At 41.5% G+C, this 22802-nt stretch overlaps 1 protein-coding gene across 16 annotated transcripts in view; it reads right to left on the bottom strand.

Annotated features, from left to right (window-relative positions):
• PUM2 (pumilio RNA binding family member 2) overlaps positions 1-18874 on the bottom strand; it is a 73993-nt gene extending 55119 nt beyond the window's left edge. For 3 of the 16 annotated variants that reach the window (XM_021525344.3, XM_085574499.1, XM_085574500.1), the window contains exon 1: positions 12223-12363. Coding sequence is in view for 12 of the 16 variants with exons in the window: in XM_021525340.4 (XP_021381015.2) it covers positions 11964-12044 (81 nt within the window). In the remaining 4 variants the exon portion in view is untranslated. The other 13 variants (XM_021525340.4, XM_021525342.4, XM_085574498.1 and 10 more) reach the window with 9 other exon arrangements.
• Positions 18875-22802: the final 3928 nt, after the last annotated feature.

Genomic DNA, 22802 nt, shown 5'->3' with positions numbered 1-22802 from the left:
TACAACAAGAAACGGAATTGGTAAAGTGAGATAAAGAAGTCATTCACAGGAAGACATTCGACAAGGTCTGCCAGGTATTTGGAGATATCAAGGCAGGTGGAAATATAAAGAAGTATGTTGGACAGCAGCAAGACACTGGTGAAGATAGTTAATAAAGACACAACTAACACAAAATCCACATGCAGGAAGCAGCAGTTCATCACTTGACACCACATGAGACAATATGCAGTGGTGGGGAACTGGACCAGTTCCCTCACTAGTTGAAACCATCACCTGCAGTTTGAAATGCTGCTGAAAAGGGCAGAAATGGTACAGACACAGAAACAGCAAATGTGATTGGAAGGAGTGATTAAGAAAAAGTCTCTAAAGAACATAAATCATACAGAACAAACTTGCTTGCACAATCAAGTGACTGCAAAAACTCCTTTTCTCTGCCCTGATGACAGTTCACTTTAAGTTGCCTACTCCATGCACTACATGCTGGAAAATACTAAAAATACTGCCCAAGTATCTGCAAAATTCAACACTGTAATTTTCTTCTATCTAGGGAGGTGCTTTAAAGCCTATAACCAAAAACTTCTCAATGCTTTTCTTTCAGTCCAATTACATGAAACCACATTACAATGCATCACAAAATACTCCTTTTTCAGCTACTTCAAATCAAAGAGAGGGGAAAGACAGACATATTTCCTCTTTCCAGCTATGCTATCAAAACTGAGAATCACAAGCAGACAGGCAATAAGGTGATATCTCACTAATCAAGTTGCAAGACATTTAAATTTTTTAACAGAAAAAAAGGCCCAACCTTACAATTCATTCAAAAAACTCACAGTATTTGCCCCATCTCATACAGCACTACTATGACAGAAAAATCTCACCAGGAACTTACTGAACAAGATTTTTTAACAAGGAACAGATTTTGCAAAACAGGAATCAAATTCCCTCCCCCTCAGCTCTTCTCTAGGGACAACAGAAAATCCTCCCAAGTCTCAGATTTCTTTTCCTAGTTTGTGAGGCCTGAAAAGTTTTAGCTATTTTCAAGTTTGAGAAGCTGCTTAAATCATACATTCAACAACCATAATCTGGGTTTCTAGTTTGGTGGAGCTAAATGCTACTGGAACTAATTGATGATAATGGCAAACTTGAAATTAAACCAGAGCAAATCCAAGCATAGAAAAATAATACTTACAAAAAAAGTTGTTAGAGAACTTGTTGCTTGCAGAAACAGAAATAAATGATCTTCAGAACAGCTTCACAGGGGTATTAAATTTACAGGGAGAACAATCCCATCAATCAGCTAAGATAAAACTTGAGCTATTGCAATGGAAAACTAACAAAGTATTTATGTGTTGTAAAGGTGATTAACATCTGAAAAAGTCTCAAAAATCTGCTGAAGAAAGTTAGTTTGAAATCACTTTAAAATAGTTATATTTCACAACTACACTTCACTTTTAAGCTGAAATAAAAGTTGTAAACAAAGATAGGAAATAAAAAAAAAACACACTGCAAGCATATTTAGATTTCTAGGGACAGTTTTAAGAAAAATCTATAAAAGGAAGAATTAATGATTGAGGAAATGCAATTCCCACTGTAAAGTCAGGAAACAGATTATGTTGTTCTCAATCTGAATGAAGAGATTATGTTCACTGTTTCAAGGGATGGTTACATGACTGTGAGGTCTCATATGGGAAAATGATTTCCCAATTTCTATTTCATAAACATATTAGTCTATCTTACTGAACAACAAACAAAATAATCTTATTAAAACCAAGGCAGAATTTTTGCTAGGAATTGTCCATTCCATCCTGTTAAGTATTTGCACATTTTGCTAGTTTAATAGCATCTATACATTTTCTCACGGCTATATTAGTTCTAACAGACCCCCACATAAGTCAGGATGGATACTTGCAAATACTGAAATACACAGCTTCTCTTTCAGACCACAAAGTGCCAAAAAGCTCTTGAACTCAGTAAGACTCTTTGTTCTCTCCTCTTCCCCTCTAAGGAAGGGTGTTTCTTTGTTGCAGCAGCTACTCACAAAACTTAAGAGATGTTTGTCAGTTCTAACATATATGAGTTGCAGCAACTGCAGCTCAACCGAAACTTTGGGTAAAGATACAATTTATGTTCTTTTCTTTATAGCACCCACTACCCTTTGGATTGTTGGAAAAGGCTGCAACAGCCAAATCTTTTCTGTCAGTCTTGCTTATCAGCTCTTGCTTCTTCAAAAGCAAGAGGGAAAGACCTCTTTGCAAGAGGCAAAAACCCAGGTCATATTAAAATTCACAACCTAAAATATTTAGATTAAACTAACAAAATGTTTAACTACCTTTGCCATGAAGGAGGGAAGCCGCCGGAGCTGAACTAGGAAAAGACAGGACAAGTAGCCTGGGCAGTATCACACTGCTGTAGCTGTTTGCTTCAGCATATGGGAAGAACATCTGCAAGCAGTCCGACATCCTAGAAAATATATCCTGACTTTACAAAAAACTTCTTTTCTGTAACTCCAAATATTACATACTGATTGATGATCACTAAGCCTATCAGCAGCCTCATGGGGATGTGAACAAAAGGATGATGCCACAGCACACAGCAATCTTCCTCAAATGTTCTGCTACCAGAGACAGAAATGCTTTTTTGATGTTGAGGGAAAGAAAAAAAAGTCAAAACTTCACATGAAATAGTTTTCATACTTAGTTCATTATCCTTTATAACTCTTTGCACTATTAAATATTTTAAAGAAAGATTAATGGGAATCGGGGATGATTATCTCTAGGTTAAGGAGTTTATACTTAACCTTGTCAATGACTGGACGGTCACTACTGTTTTAATGTGGAAGGTGACAATGGTGTCCTGACACAAATTAGTGGTGCTGGCTTTGACATCTTGTACTGAGGAGCTGAACATCCAGATTTTTGCTATCACCTCTCATGCAAAGCATGCTCCTCTAGCCTCTGCCCTCCTCTATGCTGCAAAATTATTCTTTAGAGACTCCTCCTCTGCCTGCAAAGCAGTTCAAGTCTCTGAAGTGCTGCCCATTAGTAACTGCTGTCCACCACTTCAATTTTTATTGCTGAAGCAGATATAGAAGAACACAGTATTCTGAGAATATTAACAACTGGCGTGTTTCTGCGCCTCTTATTCTAAAATGCTCTGTAAGACTATGTTAGTTCTGAGCCAGTGGTTGGTCAATTTGGACACCAATGTGTCAAGTGTACACTTAGCAAAAGAAATTTTTCATTTCAACCAAGTGTTGTATCCACTTGTGGTGTGTTTGAATTTCCTGCTCCTCTTAAATGTTTGTGCCATCTGGAGTTCTTCCATTAGTCTTGATAATTTCCAATTAGGGTAAACTAAGCCTCAACACTACTATGGATCTCCAGGATAACCCACTTGATCTTTCTCTGGGCTATCAAAGACCTCCAATGTTACTGTGAATTAACTTAGAATATTTCAGCTGGAAGGAATAATCTAATCCAACTTCAGGGCTGACCAAAATTTAAAGCATCTTATTAATAGCATGAACTGCCTTCCAACTATTGACACTTCAGTGTTAATTCCCACAGTTCACCCCTCAATAACCCCCTATCAAGGACACTGACAAGCAGCTCCCCAGATTTTAACCACAGTAAAAATTAAATAACCTAGTAGACAAGTAATTATCTTTACTAAAGACATTGTCTGCCTTATGTTCAGTTCTTTTTAAGATACTTCAGATGGCTTTCAGAAGACCCAAAATAATGTTTCACTAGTCTTCCCAGGAGTTCATTTCTTGCAGTTGATGAAGTACATTTATCAACTTCTTATTCTCCTACTGAGATCCTTTAGTACTTTAACTAATTTGAAGATTCTTCACAATCCATTAGTGACTCCAGCCAAGTTGATCTATTTGTCTTATCACCAGCAACAACTCTTTCAACAAACTTCTATGTATCACCCAGCATTGGTTAAAAAATATCAGGTATCTTCTGGTATGAAAGTGGATATAAGGTTTTTCCATATTCTCTATTAACTTGAAATCACCAGTTAAAGGCATCAGGCTCATGGGACTTACTTGACAGAAGACTATTCCTGTGGAATCCTCTGAATCCTTTCTCCTCAGGGAAATCCCCAGAGCATTGCCTTGGAGAGACTTACCATAGTGTTTTCTCCACCTGGGTGGACAGAAAGGACTCCTTCATGGACTCTTGCTTAACACTGATCCATCCCAGTTCCTTTCCCCATGTGTCCCAACTTCCCCTGTTTTTCCTTTCTCTGTTTCCTCACTGGTTGTGGTACCTCTGGTGGCCAGCCCAGTCTTCCCTGTAAGCCAATGCCCTTTGCACCACCCCTGTGCCCTCCCCTACTTAACTTTGCACACAGCACCCGGTCTTGTCTTTGTCCCTGATCCCTTTGGTGTGGTGGGTGCAATAAACCTTCACTGGAATACATCATACAAAGATCTTTCCTCTGCTGAACTGTCTGTGTGCATGGACTTGAAATGGCTGTTCTCGTGGCCTTACTCAGAGCGGCTGCTGAAGGAGACGCTTCCAAGAAGGCTGTAGCATTTCCACCATGCTGCAACATACCCTTGGAAAACTGGATGGAGCACAATGCTGGGAGAAGTTCTTGAGGTCTTGGTGGAGAGCTGGGGCTGTTCAGCCTAGGGAATAGAAGGCTCTGAGGACACTTTAATGCACCTTCCAGTACCCAGAGGGGTTACAGGAAAGCTGGACCAAGGCATAGAGGGACAGGGCAAGGGTAAATGGCTTTAAACTGGCAGAGGGCAGGTTTATAGTAGGTATTAGGAAGAAATTCTTTACCATGAGGATGGTGAGACTGCTGGCATCAGTTGCCCAGAGAAGCTGTGGCTGTCCTATCACTGGGAGTGTGCAAGGCCAGGCTGGATGGGGCTTTAAGCAACCTGATCTAGGGGAAGGTGTTCCTGCCCATGGTGGTGTAGGGCGGGGTGGAACTGGATAATCTTTAAGGTCCCTGCCAACCCAAACCATTCAGTGATTATTTGAACATCAGAAATTACAAGATGTTTATCTACTATATTTGCTTCTATTAATTTTCTTTCAATTCTTCTTTGAATGCACAATAAAATTCTATTTTTAATATATTAACCTACACAGTCTGTGTAGTAGACACAGAACATAATTCCAGCTAAACTCCATCCACTGTTTGCATAAATACAGACTTTAGAAAAACCATTTCCTTGGTACATCTAACTTTATAGTTTTCAAAAACAAACCCCCAAAAACAACAATCTCCCTCCAGAAAACACCTTCAACAAAACAGCAACCTCCATCTTAACTAAATCCCAAAGAACACTGGAACACAGAACTCAAATCAAAGAATTGAAATGGAGAAATCTCCTGATCTGCCCTTGATTTCTGCTGGCTTATATTGCTACTGAAGAATGAAAGCAAATGAGTCAAAAAACTGCACAAAAGTAAGGTCATGATTACAGTAAATTGAAAACTACTATTCCCACATGGATAATGCACAGCAAAGAGAAGCTTCCCCTTCACCAAATCTTCATAATCCACTGAAGCACTTCAAAAAATTAAGAGTAGTTCCTCTGCATCCCCCATTCAGGTTACCAGAAAACACATATAAGATTCATGACATTCACCTGCAAGAGGAATCCAGAAGTATTTTGATGGACCTGACTGAACTAAACAAAGCTGCTGATAAAGGCATGGCTCTGATCACTAGGGATGGAAAGCAGGTGGCAGAAGGGAGATGTAACTGTTATACAGCACTTATCTGTGAATAATTTTACCAACACAACATGTCAACATTGAGAAATGCTAGTGAAAAGCAGCATCATTAACTGTGCAACTTCCACTAGCAAGGAAAACATCATTTTCATTCTCAGGAAGTGTATCTAAATGGACAAATAAAATATTGTTGAATTTTAGATTTACAAAACTACTTTATAGCTTCTGCACAAGTAATAAAGAATGTGATATAGCATGAAGCATGATGTCAGGTAAAAGGTTTTCTATTTTCCTATGTAGGTCAATATAAGAGGAAGGAAGTAGTAAAAGGCAAAGCCAGAAACAAAATGCCAAAAGAAATTAAAGAATGAGAAACAACAGGTAAAGAAGAAGATGAAGATACAACAGACAACATCCCTGCTTGTAACGTCAGCAAATTTTGTGTATTTACATTTGGTCCTATACATACTACAATTTTGAGTACAGTCCCTATGTCCTTGGGCTTGGGAAGGTGCAGAAAGTCCCTGCAGACCTGAACTGTGGCACTCTACCAGAATCCTGGGGGAGAAAGTAATTCCTACCTTCAAACCAAAACAAAAGTTTTTAAAAGAAACTTGGGAAGCTTTATCAAACATTTGAGGGCAAAAGGCTTAAAACTGGATTTTGTTTTTCTTCTAGGTTACCATTTGCAAAAGTAGAGTTACATTTTAATCTACACTCAATTCTACTTCTCTTTCACCTGAATAAAACATTCTCATCTCTATGTGTAACAACTAAGACTCATTCCTAAATGCGTATTACTTCACATAAAGCTTACCAGGAGAGAGTGCCTTTTCAAACTGCATAAATTCAAATATCATATTCTGATAAAAAACAGGCACTCCGAAAAATGATATGCTTATGTAAGTTTAAAAAATGGCTCCAACTGAACATTTCAAAATTATTTTATGCAGTTTCACAAATAACTGCTTTAACAAAATTATTGGCAAGTTTTAGGTTTTATTATTACAGCATTGAAAAATCAGCTTAATTCACACATACTGTTCCTAAAGATGTGGATCTGACACAAAACACAGCAACTGTTTCAATGAAAAACAAATCTATGACCTACTGTATGACCTATATGAACACCATCTCTTGTGGGCCAGCAGTGTTTGCCAGACACACAGCTGCCCTCCAGCCTGCTGCTGGAAGAAATTCCAACTGTGGCACAGAGAACATCCACTGAGGAGTACCTGGATATTGGAAGCACCTGACACCACAGTGACAGGGATAGTGTGAGGAGTGTTTCCACCCGAACTGGGCACTGATGTTACTGCAGCTACTGCTACAGGTGGGGCAACCCCTACTCCAACCCCACTCACTGGCTTCCACACCAGCATTCAAATGCTTCATTCCTCTGATCTCCAGCCAGGACACCTCATCCATGCCTAGGAGGACACAAGAAATGCTCATGCCACAAAAAAAAAGCTAAAAAACAACAACAAAAAAAAACTTTTGATAACAAAAAAGGCTCTCCTACATATCTTTAAATATATAGCTCTTATAATTAGTATTGAAAGAAAAAAAAAAAGAAGTCCAAGCAATACAAGAACAATATTTATTGGGAAATATGTTTACTGATTTAAACTTTAAATCTTAAATGTCATTGCCAAAGTAGGACTCTAAAAGAAAAAAAAGCACCACAGGTTTTTACAAAACAATATATTAAAATTGTAGAGCTCCATATATTATAAATTCTTGCCCACGTACTTCCTTGCTAAAAAAATCAAAATACAATTTTCAATCACAAAGGCAGCAGTTTCTTTTACATTATTACTCAGCATGATGTGTAAAACCACTAATTCTGTTATACTGCCATGTCTGATTCTATAATTAGTAGACTATGTATCAAAGTAGCACAGAAAACTAACTTTTCTATGGGAACTACATCTCACTCTTATACCCCAGCCTCAATTGTTCTTTCAAATGTGTTAAGCTACACAAAATTGTAACACAGTACTTGACATTAAACGTCTCTAACTCACACAACAGTACATGTGGGGGTCTTCACAAAACAAAGATTTCAGACTCAGATTAAAAGTAAATTCATCAGCTCACTTTGAAACATTTAAGACTTGGCTTAAAACAATTATAAGTGACAACAGCAAAACACTCTGGTATTGACAAAATCCTCTCAGGAAAAAACACGTGTCCCTGCCTGAACACTCACACTTAATGATCTTCACACATTCCTAATCTACCATAACTGATGTATTATCAGCCTTTTATTATCTGAATGGATATAAATAAAACACAAAATACCACCTACAATCTAAAATAAGTACTTCTTAATGGAGAAAAAAATACTCAAGTCCAAGAAATGTCTTATTTTTCATGCTAAAGGAAAGTGGCAAATCCAATTAAAATCTAACATATGTGGATAGATATTTAATCAGACTACAACACTTAGATCTCAAATATAGACAAAATAAACCAGTCCATTAATCCCTCTACACAGTTCTACCTTATTCACTGAGTCTTACAAACTATCAAATGTTGCATCTTTAAGGAAAAATATAATATATAGACAATTATATGGTAGGAGTATTTTTTTTAAATCTTGAACAGTCTTGGTTTTGAGTAATGCAAGATCTAAAGCTACTTTACCTTATCAGTACTGTTACAGTAGATATTTGCTTATTGTCAAAATACTGTAGTAACATGAGTTCTGCAACTTCTTCAGACTACCTGATTAACTCATCACTGTACCATGCCAGAACTAAAATTTAAGCAATATATATCACAGAGGAGACAAATAGAAGATACTTAAAATATATGAGTCAAGGTAGACTCCTTATTTTTAGATAAACTACACAAACTCATTTCCAGTAAGTCTAGCTTTGTATTTAATCAATACACACGTGAAGAGTTACAGAACTTAATGCAGCTTTTAAAAACTCACTTCCTTTGTGAAGAGATTTATCATCTAATTCTACATTAAACTTTGTATCAACCATGCAAAATGTCTATATGACTAGTTCAATCCATCATCCAAAATTCTTCCTAAAAAAACATGGATGAAATCTAACAGCAAAGTTATGAACACATAGATCTGACATGACTCCACTTACTTCCACTAGGAATTACATACTGAAAGCATTATATGGAAAGATGGACAACCAGACCTATTACCTCTGATACTTCTGCCAACACCTCAATAAAGCAAGAGGTAATCTATCCTGGAGTTGTATGGAAAATTAAATTTAAAATAATCACAACTACAAAACGTAGACCAGATTACGTAGTCCAAGGTACACAAATATGTGGTGTCAGAAAATAAGCCTGCCTAGAAAGGCTGCAGATGTGCTTTTAGCATAGCCTGCAGAGGACAGTAGATCATATCAGCACTCAAGTTTAGTGTAAATAAATGCATATACAGAGAACTGGCAAAAAAGTCAAATGTGGCTTATTACTGAGGTGGTTTTGCTATGGAGTTAGGCATTTCCTTCTGAACTCCTAAGATGGTTGTCATAACCTCTTCTGATGCATTTCTTCTACGTACCTACAACTACTCTTAAATAACCACGTTTAGAAAAAATATCTGTTAAGCAATAATGAAATATAATCTTTAGAGATAAGTAGCCTTTATTTGTAAGCTAAACATTTCACATACCAGCTCTTGCCTACTATTCTAAAAGCCACAGCAGGTACTCTGAGTGAGATCCAAACTAAATCTTGCTGTAAAGTTTCAGCATGCAACCATTGTATAAATTTTATATAACTTGTTTGAAATGACACCGAAGCAGCTAGAACTGAATCCTTTACGTGTTTTGATGTAATTTAAAATGGTTTTCCACTACATGACTGTGAAGTGCCTCCAACTTCATTACTAGCAACACTACACAATTGGTAATATTTGTTACAGGAGGTTTTAAAGGAAAGATTTCTTTCCTCATTGCCAAGACAAAGGCCTAGGCATTGGCTTATGTGGAATAAGCAAGACAAGAGTTATGTTATGGGTGGGGAAATTGCAATTAAATGGGGCAAACATTTTCACTTAAATTACTTGAAGAGAAAGAAGATTGATAACTCTCATACACATCTACATTTTTGATACACACAATGAGAAGCATTTATACATTATGTCTACTGTCTTATGCGTTTCCTCTGTAGAGTTTCTAACAAACTTTGTAAAAAGAAAATCCAATGTATTAATGCTCATTTTACAGGAGATTCTCAACATAGAATTTAACATCCAAGAGAATTTAGGTTTCCTTTTAGTGCAATAGACAGTTAATTTTCATATAATTCCACATTCAGAAAAATAAGCAGGAAGACATACAAGTAGGAATTCAAAACTTCTATTGGCTTACTTGCCTCTGTGTAAAAAACTTAGATTAACAATTCTGGAATTTTGGAAACCACTGTAAAAAGAAAGATTAAATTATCAAGGAGAATGCTTCTACACATGCTGACTATTCAATACACACTCAAGTATCACTAAATGAAGGAGAGGGGGCAATATCTAAAAGTGAACTAGAAAGTGCTGCTTAAAAATCAAATCTAGTTCAGTTTCAGCAAGCTGACGTTCTGTAACACACCTGCAACATCTGGCCCACCGAGAACATTGCAGAGAAACACCCAAGGAAAACAACTACATAAAGCCTTCAGTGTACTCCACAATCCACTGTAAGATTTAATATACACTGTCATAACAAGAGGCATCTTCTTATAAAAAGACAGGCAAGCCCAGCTCTTTCAGCCAACTGCTTGCACTATTAGCTCAATCATGATACCAGATACAATTACAATTGCCTCAGCGCTGTGCCAACATGCCTCAAATAGAAGATTTATTACTACAGTGATACTACGGGGGGAAAAAAATCAAACCATTGTTATTAATGCAGAAAACAGAGTATTCAAATAACATGGACTTTCCTTTGTACGACATCCACATAATATACTGCAGAATGTGCATTATCAAGCAGTTTCTCACATGCATTTGCCTACTAACCATTCTGCTGGGCCAAATTCCAAATTTTCAACTCTGAATACTTCAGAAAACTGTCAGGTGATCTGGTGTCATTTCCACCCATATAACCCAAACGACACCACCACTAAATTAGCATTTCCCTTTTAATGTGAGTTTCCTTCTCCCACTTCCCTAGCATATTTATACTCGCGTTGACACAGTTGTTGAGCAAAGCAGGCAGCATTTCCCTCAGCTTCTCAATAAAACTGCGACTGTTGTTAACATCTGGTTTTAAACCTAGACGTGACTAAATATAACACAAAACTACGCTTTATGTGTAAAAATGGTAACATGGCATAGTTTATATTTTGAATGCATTCATATCCCACATACCTGAAGAGCTACACCATTAGCTTACTGAAACTATGAAGGCCTGATCTCTCAGTGGAGATGCAACAAAGAGAAAGTAAAATAAACCTCAAAGTATTTTGTTAACTGTAGCATATGTAGGGAATATTAGGCAAATTAAGAGTTTTACTGATTCACATTGCTCATACACATCTAATTGCTCAGAAAAAAAGCATCCCGAAATCAGGTGATAAGAGGCTCTTTATCACATCTCAAACATGCTGCACATTTTGGTATTAAGCCATCTTGCTACAAACTGTAAGCCAGAAGAATATAAACCGTCCCAAAAATATTTTCTCTCAAAGAAATAAGGATCTGACCTTAGGAAATACACGAGAAAACAATGCCGAAACAAAACCCGAAAATCTTTGCACAATAACTGCCACGGAGATTAACCCCAAACTGTTCTCTGTAGGCACGATCCACTCAGGACAGGAGGCATTTCCCTCAACTTTTTGTTTTTGTGGTCTGCACAGGCAGATTTGAAGTGGAATCAAACCCTACCGCTTCATTGTGTGCCACCAGCTTACCAAAGGCATTTGGCCTTCTCGCTGCACTCTCAGGAAGCGGTTATTATCTTTAAGAGCACTAAAAAAACAACACAAGTTTTTCGCACGTTCGAACAAAGCCCGTGTGATCCCAGCCACGCAGTGGCCCGTGGGGTCCGAGCGCCGCCCCTGTCTCCGCTCCCCCCGAGCCCGAGTCCATTGCAGCCCCGGGGCTGCGTCCGCCCCCGCCTGCCCCGGGCCCCGGCGCTGCCCCGGGCAGCAGCGCGGCCCCGCACGCCCCGCCGGGCCGGGCTCGGCTCCCCGACCGCACAATGCCGCCCCTCCCTCCCTCCCTCCTCGCTCCCCCGGCGCCGCCGCCCCTCACGGCGCTCGCTGCGTCCCCACCTCGGCGCCGCTCCCGGGCGGACACAAAGGCGGCGAGGCCGCCGCGCAGGCCGCGCGCCGCCCGGTGACCTGCCACAACATGGCCCCCTCCCTCCTCCTCCTCCTCCTCCTCCTCCTCCTCCTCCTCCCCTCCCTCTCCCCTCCCTCGGCGCGCAGCCGAACCCGCAGACAAAAGGGGGCTGGAGGAAGGGGGCCCGCCCGCCCGCTCCGCCCGCCCGCGGCCTTCCCAGCGCGGCGCCGGCCCCCCGGGGCTACTCACGGGCTGGCTGGCGGCGACGGAGCCGGAGCGGCCGCTGGGACACGCCTGCCCGCCCACCGGCCCCTTCCTCCTCCTCCTGCCGCTCCCGCTGGGCGCCGCTCCTTCCTGCCTCCCCTCCCGCCCGCTCGGGGCTCACAACAACATCGCGCGGAGGGACAGGGACAGCGAGAGCGCGGCTGAACCTCCCCGGCCGCTCCCCCCGGCCGCCGCCGCCGCTCGGCCCCGCCGCCCCTGCCCGCCCCGGCCCCGCCGCGCCTGCGCGCCCCGGCCCGGCCCGCGGGGAGGCGGAGGGAGGAGGCGGCGGCCCCCGGCCCCTTCCGCCGCGCATGCGCCGCCCGCCGCCCCTCAGCGGGCACGGCGGAGGAGTGTCCCCGTCCCCATCCCCGTCCCCGTCCCCATCCCCGTCCCCGTCCCCGTCCCCATCCCCGTCCCTGTCCCCGTCCCTGTCCTGCTCGCCGGCAGCGTCAGTAGCGCTGGCCTGGTGTACTTGTGCTCTCCTGCATTTACTGCCGCCAGCTCTGGGCTCCTAGTGCCAGAACGACAGGGAACTATTGGAGGGGGTCCAGTGGAGGCCACAACGATGATGTGCGGTCAGGAGCATGTCCCGTATGAGAGGGCTTTGTGGAAGCTGGGCCTGTTCAGTCAAGAGAAAACCGAGAGCGGATCTCATTAATACATATAAGTATGTCAAAGGCAGGTGCCAAGAGGATCACAGAATCATAGAATTTGCTGAGTTTGAAGGCACCCATCAGGATCAAGAAGTCCACCTCTTGGCCCCGCACGGGACAGACATCCCGAGTCACACCATGTGCCTTAAAATGTTGTCCAGGTGCTTCTTGAACTCTCTTAGGCTTGGTGCTGTGACCACTGTCCTGGGGAGCCTGTTGCAGTGTCCAGCCAACCTCTCTCTGGGTGAAACCTTTCCCTGATACGTAAGCTAAACATCCCCTGACTCATCTTCAAGCCACTCCCTTGGTTCCTGTCACTGGTCACCAGAGAGGAGAGATTGCTGCTTGCCCCTCCACTTCCCCCATGAGGATGCTGAAGACTGAAATGAGGTCTCCTCTCAGTTTCCTCCAGCCTGGAGCACCTGGCTGGTGCCAGACTTTTAAGGGGTGCCCAGTGACAAGAGCAGTGGCAATGAACTAAAATACAAGAAGTTCCACCTGAACATGGGGAAGAACTTTAAATTGACATGGCAGAGCACTGGAAAAGGCTCCCCAGGGATGCCATGGAATCTTCATCTCCATTCAAAACCCACCTGGACAAATTCTTGTGAACCTGCCTTGGCAGGGGCTGGACTAAATGATCTCCAGAGGTCCCTCCCAACCCTAGCAATTCTGTGATCCTGTGATTTTAGGCTTTTCAGGAAGCGTGGCAGTGGGAAGTGGCACCCACCTGGGGGCCTGGGAGACAAAGGGAAGGCGAGGCCTGTTTGAGGGGTCCCCAGTGGTCCCTGGTAACACCCCACGCCACCCATGTACGTTTGCATGTGTGTGTTACACCAAATGAAAATGCATCTCGGCAGTTACTAATTTATTAGTTAACTGCTGTGCTAATAGTTACTGTGTGGTGATTTTAGGCAAAGAGCCAATTATGCCCTTCCCATGAGAGAGTTAAAGATGGGATCACTGGTACAGCAGGGAGGTGCTGTTGGTAAATACAGTTCTGGTGCAGGTAGGCATTGCCAGCACTGCGTGTTGATAACCTCAACATGAGCATAAATTCTGCATATTTAGCAGCCCCTAAAAATTAGAGGGATCTCTGCATGTCAATGACATTTTAAAACACAAGAAAATCCCCTATTTTGCCTTTTTAGCCATTCTTTAAGAGCCTGGTTAGAGAATGCTCCAGTGCAGGAAACAGTGGCAGGTGCCATCCACAGCTCAAACCTTCAGCCAAGCCTGGCTCTGGGCCCTGTGGGCAGTGCACATTGGTGCTGCTGACCCCTCGATGTGCTGGCAGGGAGGAGGCCAGCCCTGCCTGTGGCAGTGACTCCAGGCGAGCTGGGCTGCAGGAATAGCACCTGTACTGGTGCTACTGCTGGCACAGCACTTGTGTGGATGAGATGTCTGTGACTACCAACTGTGTTCTTAAAAATAGAGATGTCTCAAAGGAGAAAATCCTCACTGTTTTCAGTATTTATAGACATGGTTAAGAACATAAAAGTTCCCAGCTCCTGATAAAGATAGGAACATTTCTGCAAGAAATGAAAATGACTTCTTGAGTCTAATACTAGTCAGCTAAATACTCAGATGTCTGCAGCCTGCTGCCACTCACGTGGCTAATCTCTGTGATCCCCAGTGTCCCATCCCACTGCCACCTGGGGCTGTCTCCAGGGAGGCTGCAGGGCTGAAAAGCCAATTCCTGTGCTTACTGAGGAGGGAAGGCCTCTAAGTCACAGCCTCCAAGCCAGCCCTTCCCTTCATGCAGACCAGCTGGGACTGAAGGAAACCCTGTTATGCTCTTGGCATCCTGAACACTTACAGCAGCTGGTCTACATTATACCAGCTCTCCAGCTCTTACCCTTCTGGGGACTCTGTTTGTCCTCAATAATTATAATCAGTGTTTGTATAAAGCATCAAATCTTCACAAAGAACTCAACATGCATTTGATAAGCATGAGCTTGAATGATTTTGACATCAATGTGTTTCTCAGTGTGCTTTTTCTCAGAAAAACCCAACCTGATCATGAAACAGAAAAATGTTTAAGTGCAATCAGTTTGGGATTTGATCTGATAAATACAATTATTTTATTATTTTCTAAAGTTTTTTTTTTTTTTAAGAATAAAACAATTCCACCACCACACATCTCACAATTTAATAATGGCACTAAAGTTTTTTACTATGCTAAAATAGTTCAAGAAATTACTTTCTCTCTGACCTTTGTTCTGAGTGGAAACTTTAAAAATACTTAATGCTTTAGATAGTTTTACTTGATATCAGTCCATTACAAAATGTTTTTCCTAGGTATTCCTCTTGCTAATGATATGCTAACAGCTGTCTGTGCTCTGTGTACACTGCAGACATTTCAGATAAACTCCTCTAACACAGTAATGCTTTGTTTTTCTGTGAATAAGTATCCTCAATGTCCCAGCAGCAGTTTTGACAAACAGTGCTGTTGGATCTATCAGGGTAGCAAATACTTAACCTGTATTAATTAAAACAAAGGTATTCTGCCATGAAAAGGAAACAACTAGATGTGGTAGACACTTTCAAACCATCTCCACAAAAAAAGGTCCCTGCTAAATCTTGCACTCTTTTAAAACAAGGTGTGTGACATCCTTCACTCCCAGTACGGGGGACCACCCAAATTTGATTCCTTTGCTCAAGACTTACAGGCATGACTTCTTTGGAAAGAGTCCCCAGATCAGCAGCCTACTTTGGCTGCCCTCTGCTGCAGCTGGTCTGTTCTGCAGGGAAGAAGTCAATATCTTTATCTCAGATCTTCTGCTTAATGGCCTTGCTGTCAGAGAAGCATAGAGTTGTTTAAGTTGGAAGGCATTTAATGGCCCTCTAGTTCAAACCCCACATCTAACTATCCCCTCTCTAATCCCCAGTCTGGCTGTCATTCTGCATCTTAAGAGGGGCAGTCAGGGATGTGTGAACCTCTGAGTTCTCTGAAAAAACAGTCGCAGTTAACTACCTACACCTTTGCTGAGGGACAGCCTTGCAGCTCGGGAGCCATTGGAGCTGTCTGTCCCAGTGCCAGAGCAGGGCCTTGGAATGGTGCTTTATATCCTTAGCATGTCCCTTGTGAGCTACACCTTGGTAAAATATGATGATCTGGATGTTTCATGCATTTGCAGGAGCAGATCCCATCCTGAAATTAACTTTCCCACATCACCACTGCATACCAAATCTAGGCACCCGATGCATTGGGTTCTGCATCCCATTTTGTCAAGAGACTTTAATTAATAAAATCAATGAGTCTGAAATGCTACAGTCCCTAGACATGCTGCTAGATGTATTGCTGTAGGAATTTGTTTGTATTTCATGTTTTACCATAACACATAGGAGGGTTTACTGCAGTAAAAACTCTGCCCCAGTGAGCCAAGCCTCCCTCTTGGCTAATCTGTCCCCAGAGCCTCAGAGAAACAGGCTTAGGAGCTGCAGACTCTTTTTACAGAGGGACTTTCCCATCCATGCATCGTTTTGCCTCACAATTGCTTCACAAGCACAGCCTTTCCCTGCCACAGCCATTCATGTGCTAAGTCAGAGCTGATCTTCTGTTCTATTGCTTTTGACCACTAACCTGTTCAGTCTCTGCAGCTTCTCCTTGTACTGATACTGTTGTCTGAATTCCCTCAATCTTTCACAGCCTGTCTCAACCCTCTCTTCTGATATGGAAACATTTGACCCACATTATGCAACTGCATCCATTGTCTAATTTTAATGTTTAAAACTACATGTTTTAAACTTGTAATCCCATGTGTGGGAAGAACTCTTCTGAGTTACTTATCCTTCAAATTTCCCATTTAACACAAAAACTGGTACAAAAAGGCCTTGCCCTAGTATTATTCCCATAAACCCATCTGACAACAGCCAGCCTCTAAGTATGCTGAAAAGGCCAATCTGCTCTATTCCTCAGAATTGTGGTATTATTTCCATTTGTTTTTCCCTGTTTGTATGTGCACCTGTAAAGTTCTTCAAGGAAGGACACATAATCTGGGTTTTTTATGGACTAGATAGCAACTGGCATAACATACTGAGTTAGTGCACATTAGTTTAGCACCTACAGAAAATTCACAATTGTATTATGGTAAATTCTGTCACTAATGCCATTTTTGAATGACTAATTACTATACTACTGTTCCAAAATGCTGGCTTGCCATTCAGTTGCACACATGGTCATTGCTCCTGTAGACTTTGTTAGCAAGATAATAATTGTACAAGAACAAGATGTTTAAAAGAAATGCAAGAGAGGAGATGTCAATGAGTGGCGTGCAGCACAGATCATCATGAACTTGTCCCAAGAAAGAAATGTCTCTCCTGGAAATGCTTTGCTAAGTAAATCTATGCTATAATGGTGGAGGAGATTTGTTTCTCTTGCAGGATGGCTTTGGTCCCTGAATCATTCATCCCCTCATAATTGGCTAAGGTCTGAAGAAACTTCATGGCCATACCTCAGAGTCACAGTCACCAGCGACTGTCATTAATGGCATCACCTCATGTACATAAATGAATGTGAATAGCTGTGGAGAGCAAAGCCAGAAGTAATGCCAGCTGGTTTTTATATTCACATTCACATTCACTTCATTCACAACAGAGTGGCATCAATGCTTATCTTTAAAAAAAGAGCCTGCGTGTCTCAATAGACGTATATTTTTGTTTCTGGTGGAGAATTAAGTTCCAGGAACTCTCCATGATAGAGGCAGGCCATGGCTCTTAGAATTGAAGATTGAATATGATAGTCAGTACAGAAACCTCAGAGTTGGGCATCAAATTAATTGTCACTCATTAAATATATTAAGCAGTAATGAGTAAACATTCTAATTTCTAAAAGGGGGAGAAAAGTTAAAGAAATATTCGAGGCAATGGAAGCAAGCACAAGAACTCTGAATAATAGGGAGCGGGTTTTTTTTGCACACTTAGGATGACATAATTCAGCCATATCAGAACAAGGAAGAGTGGGAAGAACGCTTTGGTTTATTTTCTCTCCTAGGGAAATACATTATAAGAACCCTAAGAACATATCCAGAAGTTTTGATTTTTTTGCATGAAGTTTCGCCAACTTGCATGAACTAGAACTCTGTATTTTCAAAAAGAGAAGCTGTAGTGCAAAGGATAAACTAGAAGATCTGCAACAGTACTTTGACTTACATAATTTCATGTCTTAGGTTCATCAACACCCTTCTACCTCTTGCCATATCAAATACTGATCCTCCCAATTGCCAAATGTTCTTCTGACAGGGCTCTGAACTAGCAGCCTTGACACCAAGTGGATTTTGCTTAGGGTAACATTTGGACAGCTACAGTCATCTCTGCTCCTCTGGTGTAATCACTAGGCTATATTTTTTTTCTTGTATTTTAACTGCACCTGAAGCTCACAAGAGTTTCCTGTTCTTACACAGTGTCAAGGGGGCCCAACCACAAGCAACAAGATGACTGGACACATCATTTAAATACCAAAATGGAGCACAGATTATTAGCTTCAGACCTCTGTTCTGACTCATCATTAGAGCATGAAGACATACCCACTGGCCCTCATTTCCACCCAGAGAACCCAAACCTCCTTCTGTGCCAAACATGCCTTCAGAGCAGCAGGGCACAGCATACTGAGCATAGAATGCCAGACACAGACTGAGGAAGGGAAATTTCGCCTTGCTTCCTGAGCATAAACAAAGCGGTTGAGCACTATAATACTGAAAATTAGGTGCCAATGTTATGCACATATTACAAAAATAATAACAGTGTTTTCATAACTCTGTGGGCTTACCTTTAATTATATCTGCAGGTTTTACAGACTTCTAAAGTACTTCTCGTTTCTGATGCATCCTTCTTCCTAGGCAGTTAGTCAAATACAGAACAAAATAACCAATTCATTGAGCTGAAACAATGTGTTTTAAAACATTACAAAATTCAAGTTCATTTTGTGAGTCAGCTCTCCCTCTCTTGTAGTACAGGACCCTTGTCTTCAGCTAATCTATTATCATGGCCCAACAGCTGTTTTAGCATCCACACCCCCAGTGCTGGGGTGGGGACCCAAGGGTGAGCCGGCATCCGAAGCAAGAAATGGAAAAGGCAGGGTGAGAGGGAGGAGAATTGCTTTGTTTTCCTGTGGGACCTGCTGGGGGAGAAACCCACCACCCAGCCAGCTATACCTTTGCTGTCTCTGTGACACCAGGAATGAAAAGCTTTGCAAGTGGGAAGCACAGATTAGCCGTTCAAATTGGAATAATCAATTCCCATTTCCCTGGCACAGGAAAAGTAGGCACGAGACCACACCCTGCAGCTTGCTTTGCCTACTGGCTCGAGCTGGCTCCAGATGGAAATCCAGTTTGTCTGGAAAACTTCTTCCCTTGTAATACATCCTGTTAGTGGATTGCAAATCAGGAAGTTTTTACGTGTAAATAAGAGGTGCCTTTCCACTCATTTTGGCTAAGGACTAAGAATTAGAGGGCATCATCTGTAGATGCATCCAATTTTCATTATTTTCATTCAAGAGAACAACATCATCTGTAGATGCATCCAATTTTCATTCAAGAGAACAAAACTACTTAAGAGTGATTCCTGTACATCCATGTTACATCATGCTGACTGCATCATTGACAAGGGTGATTAAGGAGCTATGATCCCTAGACCAGGAAGAGTCCTCCAAACCTTTTAGCACAGTTCTTTTCTTCATACGATCTCAAGTGAAAATTTACCAAGTGGAATGGAAACCTGGTTCCCATCTCCCACACATACATACTTCCCCTGGAAGGCCAAGAAAAGATGCTTAATCAATTTCATCCTTCCTTTTACTTATATCTATTTTTAGCTTTAACCAAAGCATACAGATGGGAGGAATTAGTCTCAACACATCACTATCTTCCCAAGATCATTAGTTTTTCTGCTGGTAAAAATGCACAAGATGAAGCATTAGTTGGAAAATACATGTTTGTTGCAACTTCATAAAGCAGAGATTTTAAAGACTGTCATAACTTACTTGACTTTTCCAGGAAAACATTAGTTTTTCCTTTATATTTGATAGAGTCTAAGAGATGTTATAGTTAAACAGCATTAAAATTACCCCCTTGTCCTAGCTCTTTGAGAAGCCTTTGATCCTGGCTGAGCTTATCCCAGGAGATCAATGTCACAGAGCTGGAAGCTTGGATAGCCAGAGCCATTCACACAGCTTGTAGCCACTCCACAAAGAAAGTGCTTTGGGCATGTAGGGACAAACCCTGCCTTCGTGCTGGCCCTGACTGTGAGCTGAAGCACATCCCACCCCTGCGTGGGGGGAGGGCAGTGGGAAGGTGATCTGCCTCACACTCACACGTGTTGACAGCAGCAGTGGCAGGCAGGGATAAGGCACCCAGCCCCACCCTGCACTCCCGACTGTGGCCCAGGGAAAGCAAACAGGTTCGAGGCAGCTCACAAGACTTTCACCAGCTGCTGCAAGCGATCGTGCCCTATTTTCCTTCCTGGCTGTTGTTCTCCATGTGCTTTTGCTAGTACCCTAGTAGTAGGGCAGGTCCTCTGCTGTGCCACACTACCAAAGCTTCCCTCACATTTGTGATTAAGAAGAAGAAAAGAGGCAGGTGGGCAAACAGCCCTTCTTCAGTCCTCAGGGTTATTGGGAAGATGTGGCAGCAATGGGACAGGCTGGAGAAGGGACCTGACTTCTGTGTGGCCTAAATGGCACTTCTGGTCCAGGGTTCCATTCAAAAATAGGGATCCGTTTTTGTGAAGTTTTTCAGGAATTCAGTTTAGTTCCTGCAGTTACTATGTTCCCCTTTCACCTGAGGAAAACTGGAATTATTTGGGTCGATGTTATTGTGATGTTTCTGACAGGAATTGTACAGAGAAAACTATTTTATTATAGAATGCTACCTAACAGAATGAATATAGATTTACAGGTTAAGATGTAAGCATGTACTGTAAAAGTTTATCTTAAAAATAATAAAACTATCTTGTGTTAGTGAAGGTATTACTGTGTATCTACTCAGAAATGTAGGAATGCATTTCAGTGATTAAATAGAATTTTGGCATGTTTTAGTTCTATTTTTAATCTTGTTTGCTAGACAGTTTTCATAAAAATGTTAATTTGTATTCTGGTAATGATAGCATTCATTTGATAATGACTTTGTATAGGACAAGATAATCTAATCTTGAATTAAATTTCATAAATAAATGAAACTTAATTCCAATATTTAAAAGGAGTTCTTAAGAGTACAGACTAATGCAAATAAACTATTAAGGCTAGATTGCTAGGAAAAGAAAACAGGACAGACTGTGTGTATATACATACACACATACACACACACACACACACACACACACACATGTACACACACACATGTACACACACATATTGTATACATATATAGCTATAAACCCAGGAAATACAGAATGAAGGAAGAAATTAGTATAATTTCCCTCAGTTGCTGAAAGAAAAAGTACCAATAGCACTTGATAGATTAACTCAACTTGGGCAAGGAGCAGTGGGATCAGTACTTTTCCCAAGTTGTAATTATTTATTTTCAGCTGTGGTTCTCATTTCATCAGTGTTTCATCTTACTCCACGAGTATCTTCTAGAGCATCTAGTATCATAAAATCATAGAATCAATAAGGTCAATAAGGTTGGACCTCCAAGACCATCAAGTCCAACCTTTGACCAAATACCACCATGCCAACTAAACCCTAGCACTAAGTGCTACAAACGGTAGTTTCTTAGTCACCACCAGGGATGGTGAATCCACCACTTCCCTCTGCAGCCCATTCCAATGCTTAACCACCTTTTCAAAAAAAGGGTGAAAAAATTCTTCATTATATCCAACATGGACTTTCTTTGGTGCAGCTTGTGGCCATTTAAGATTCATTCTGAACCCCCCAACTTCAGATCCTCTACTGTAGCATGACAGGGAAGGGCAGTTACACTAAATATAAACAAGCTCAGTTTTAGTGATGATTCTTGTTGTGAACCCTAGGGCTGTCCTGCAACCTCAGAAATGTCGTTTCTACCCCACCATCCTACTCACAGTAGCCCAAGCTGTGTTTTTGTTTTGCTAGCTGCAGCTTACATTGGCATTTTAAAAATCCCAGCCAGAGCTCTGCTGTACAAGGAACCCTATTTTTTATGCCAGGTGTGCTGTTGCTTTGGGGCTAACCACACACTGCTGGCCCCTGGGCACATCATGAAAGAAGCTGATGGGTCCAGGCCATCTCCAGTGGGGTGGAAGGCCAAAGCTGCACTCTTTCAAGGCTCAGATGTGAGAAGAGCCAGGATGCACTGGGGATGTAGAGCATTAGAGTCAAACACATGGAGTACACATTCCCCAGGCGGATACCTCTCAATGAGTCCTCTTTCCTTTCTTTTCACACAGGACATCTGAGGTGTGTTGTGTCTCTGCCCCAGTTTTTCTTATGGGCTTGAGATGTATTTCAGAGCTCCACTTCCCTGGTCTTTATTTCCTCTCTGTTTTCAGTCAGGCATCTCTACTTATATGGCAAGCACAAGCATCAAGATCTGCCTGCAACTGCAGTTCAAATTTTGCATTTTGGAGGTGAGAGTATTTAAACTGAATTTGTGGGTTTCTATATTCTTAAATAGAGAAGGCTATCAAACCCACATCCTGGGTGAATTCTCTAACCTTTAGTACCTCTCCTCCAACTTAATGTTTGTTGCTTGGTGAGTTTTTTAATTAAAAAAAATCTTGATCTCTGCACAAATTTATAAGTATAGTATTTATGTCTACCTCCAAAGAAAGTTATGGGCAGTGGTTTTGGCCAATCAACCCTGAGATTACAGGTTATTTTTAATCCCATCTAGAGATTTGTAACTCTTTTCCAAGTGTGGTACAAGGAAGCCAAGCCTGTAACTGTGTTCCAAATATTACTCCTGGGACCTAAAATTAAATATTGCAAAATATTTG

The sequence above is a fragment of the Lonchura striata genome, chromosome 3 (assembly GCF_050655825.1).
Source record: "Lonchura striata isolate lonStrDom1 chromosome 3, ASM5065582v1, whole genome shotgun sequence".
Classification (NCBI taxonomy): Eukaryota; Metazoa; Chordata; class Aves; order Passeriformes; family Estrildidae; genus Lonchura; species Lonchura striata.
This window is presented reverse-complemented; position numbering and strand designations above follow the sequence as displayed.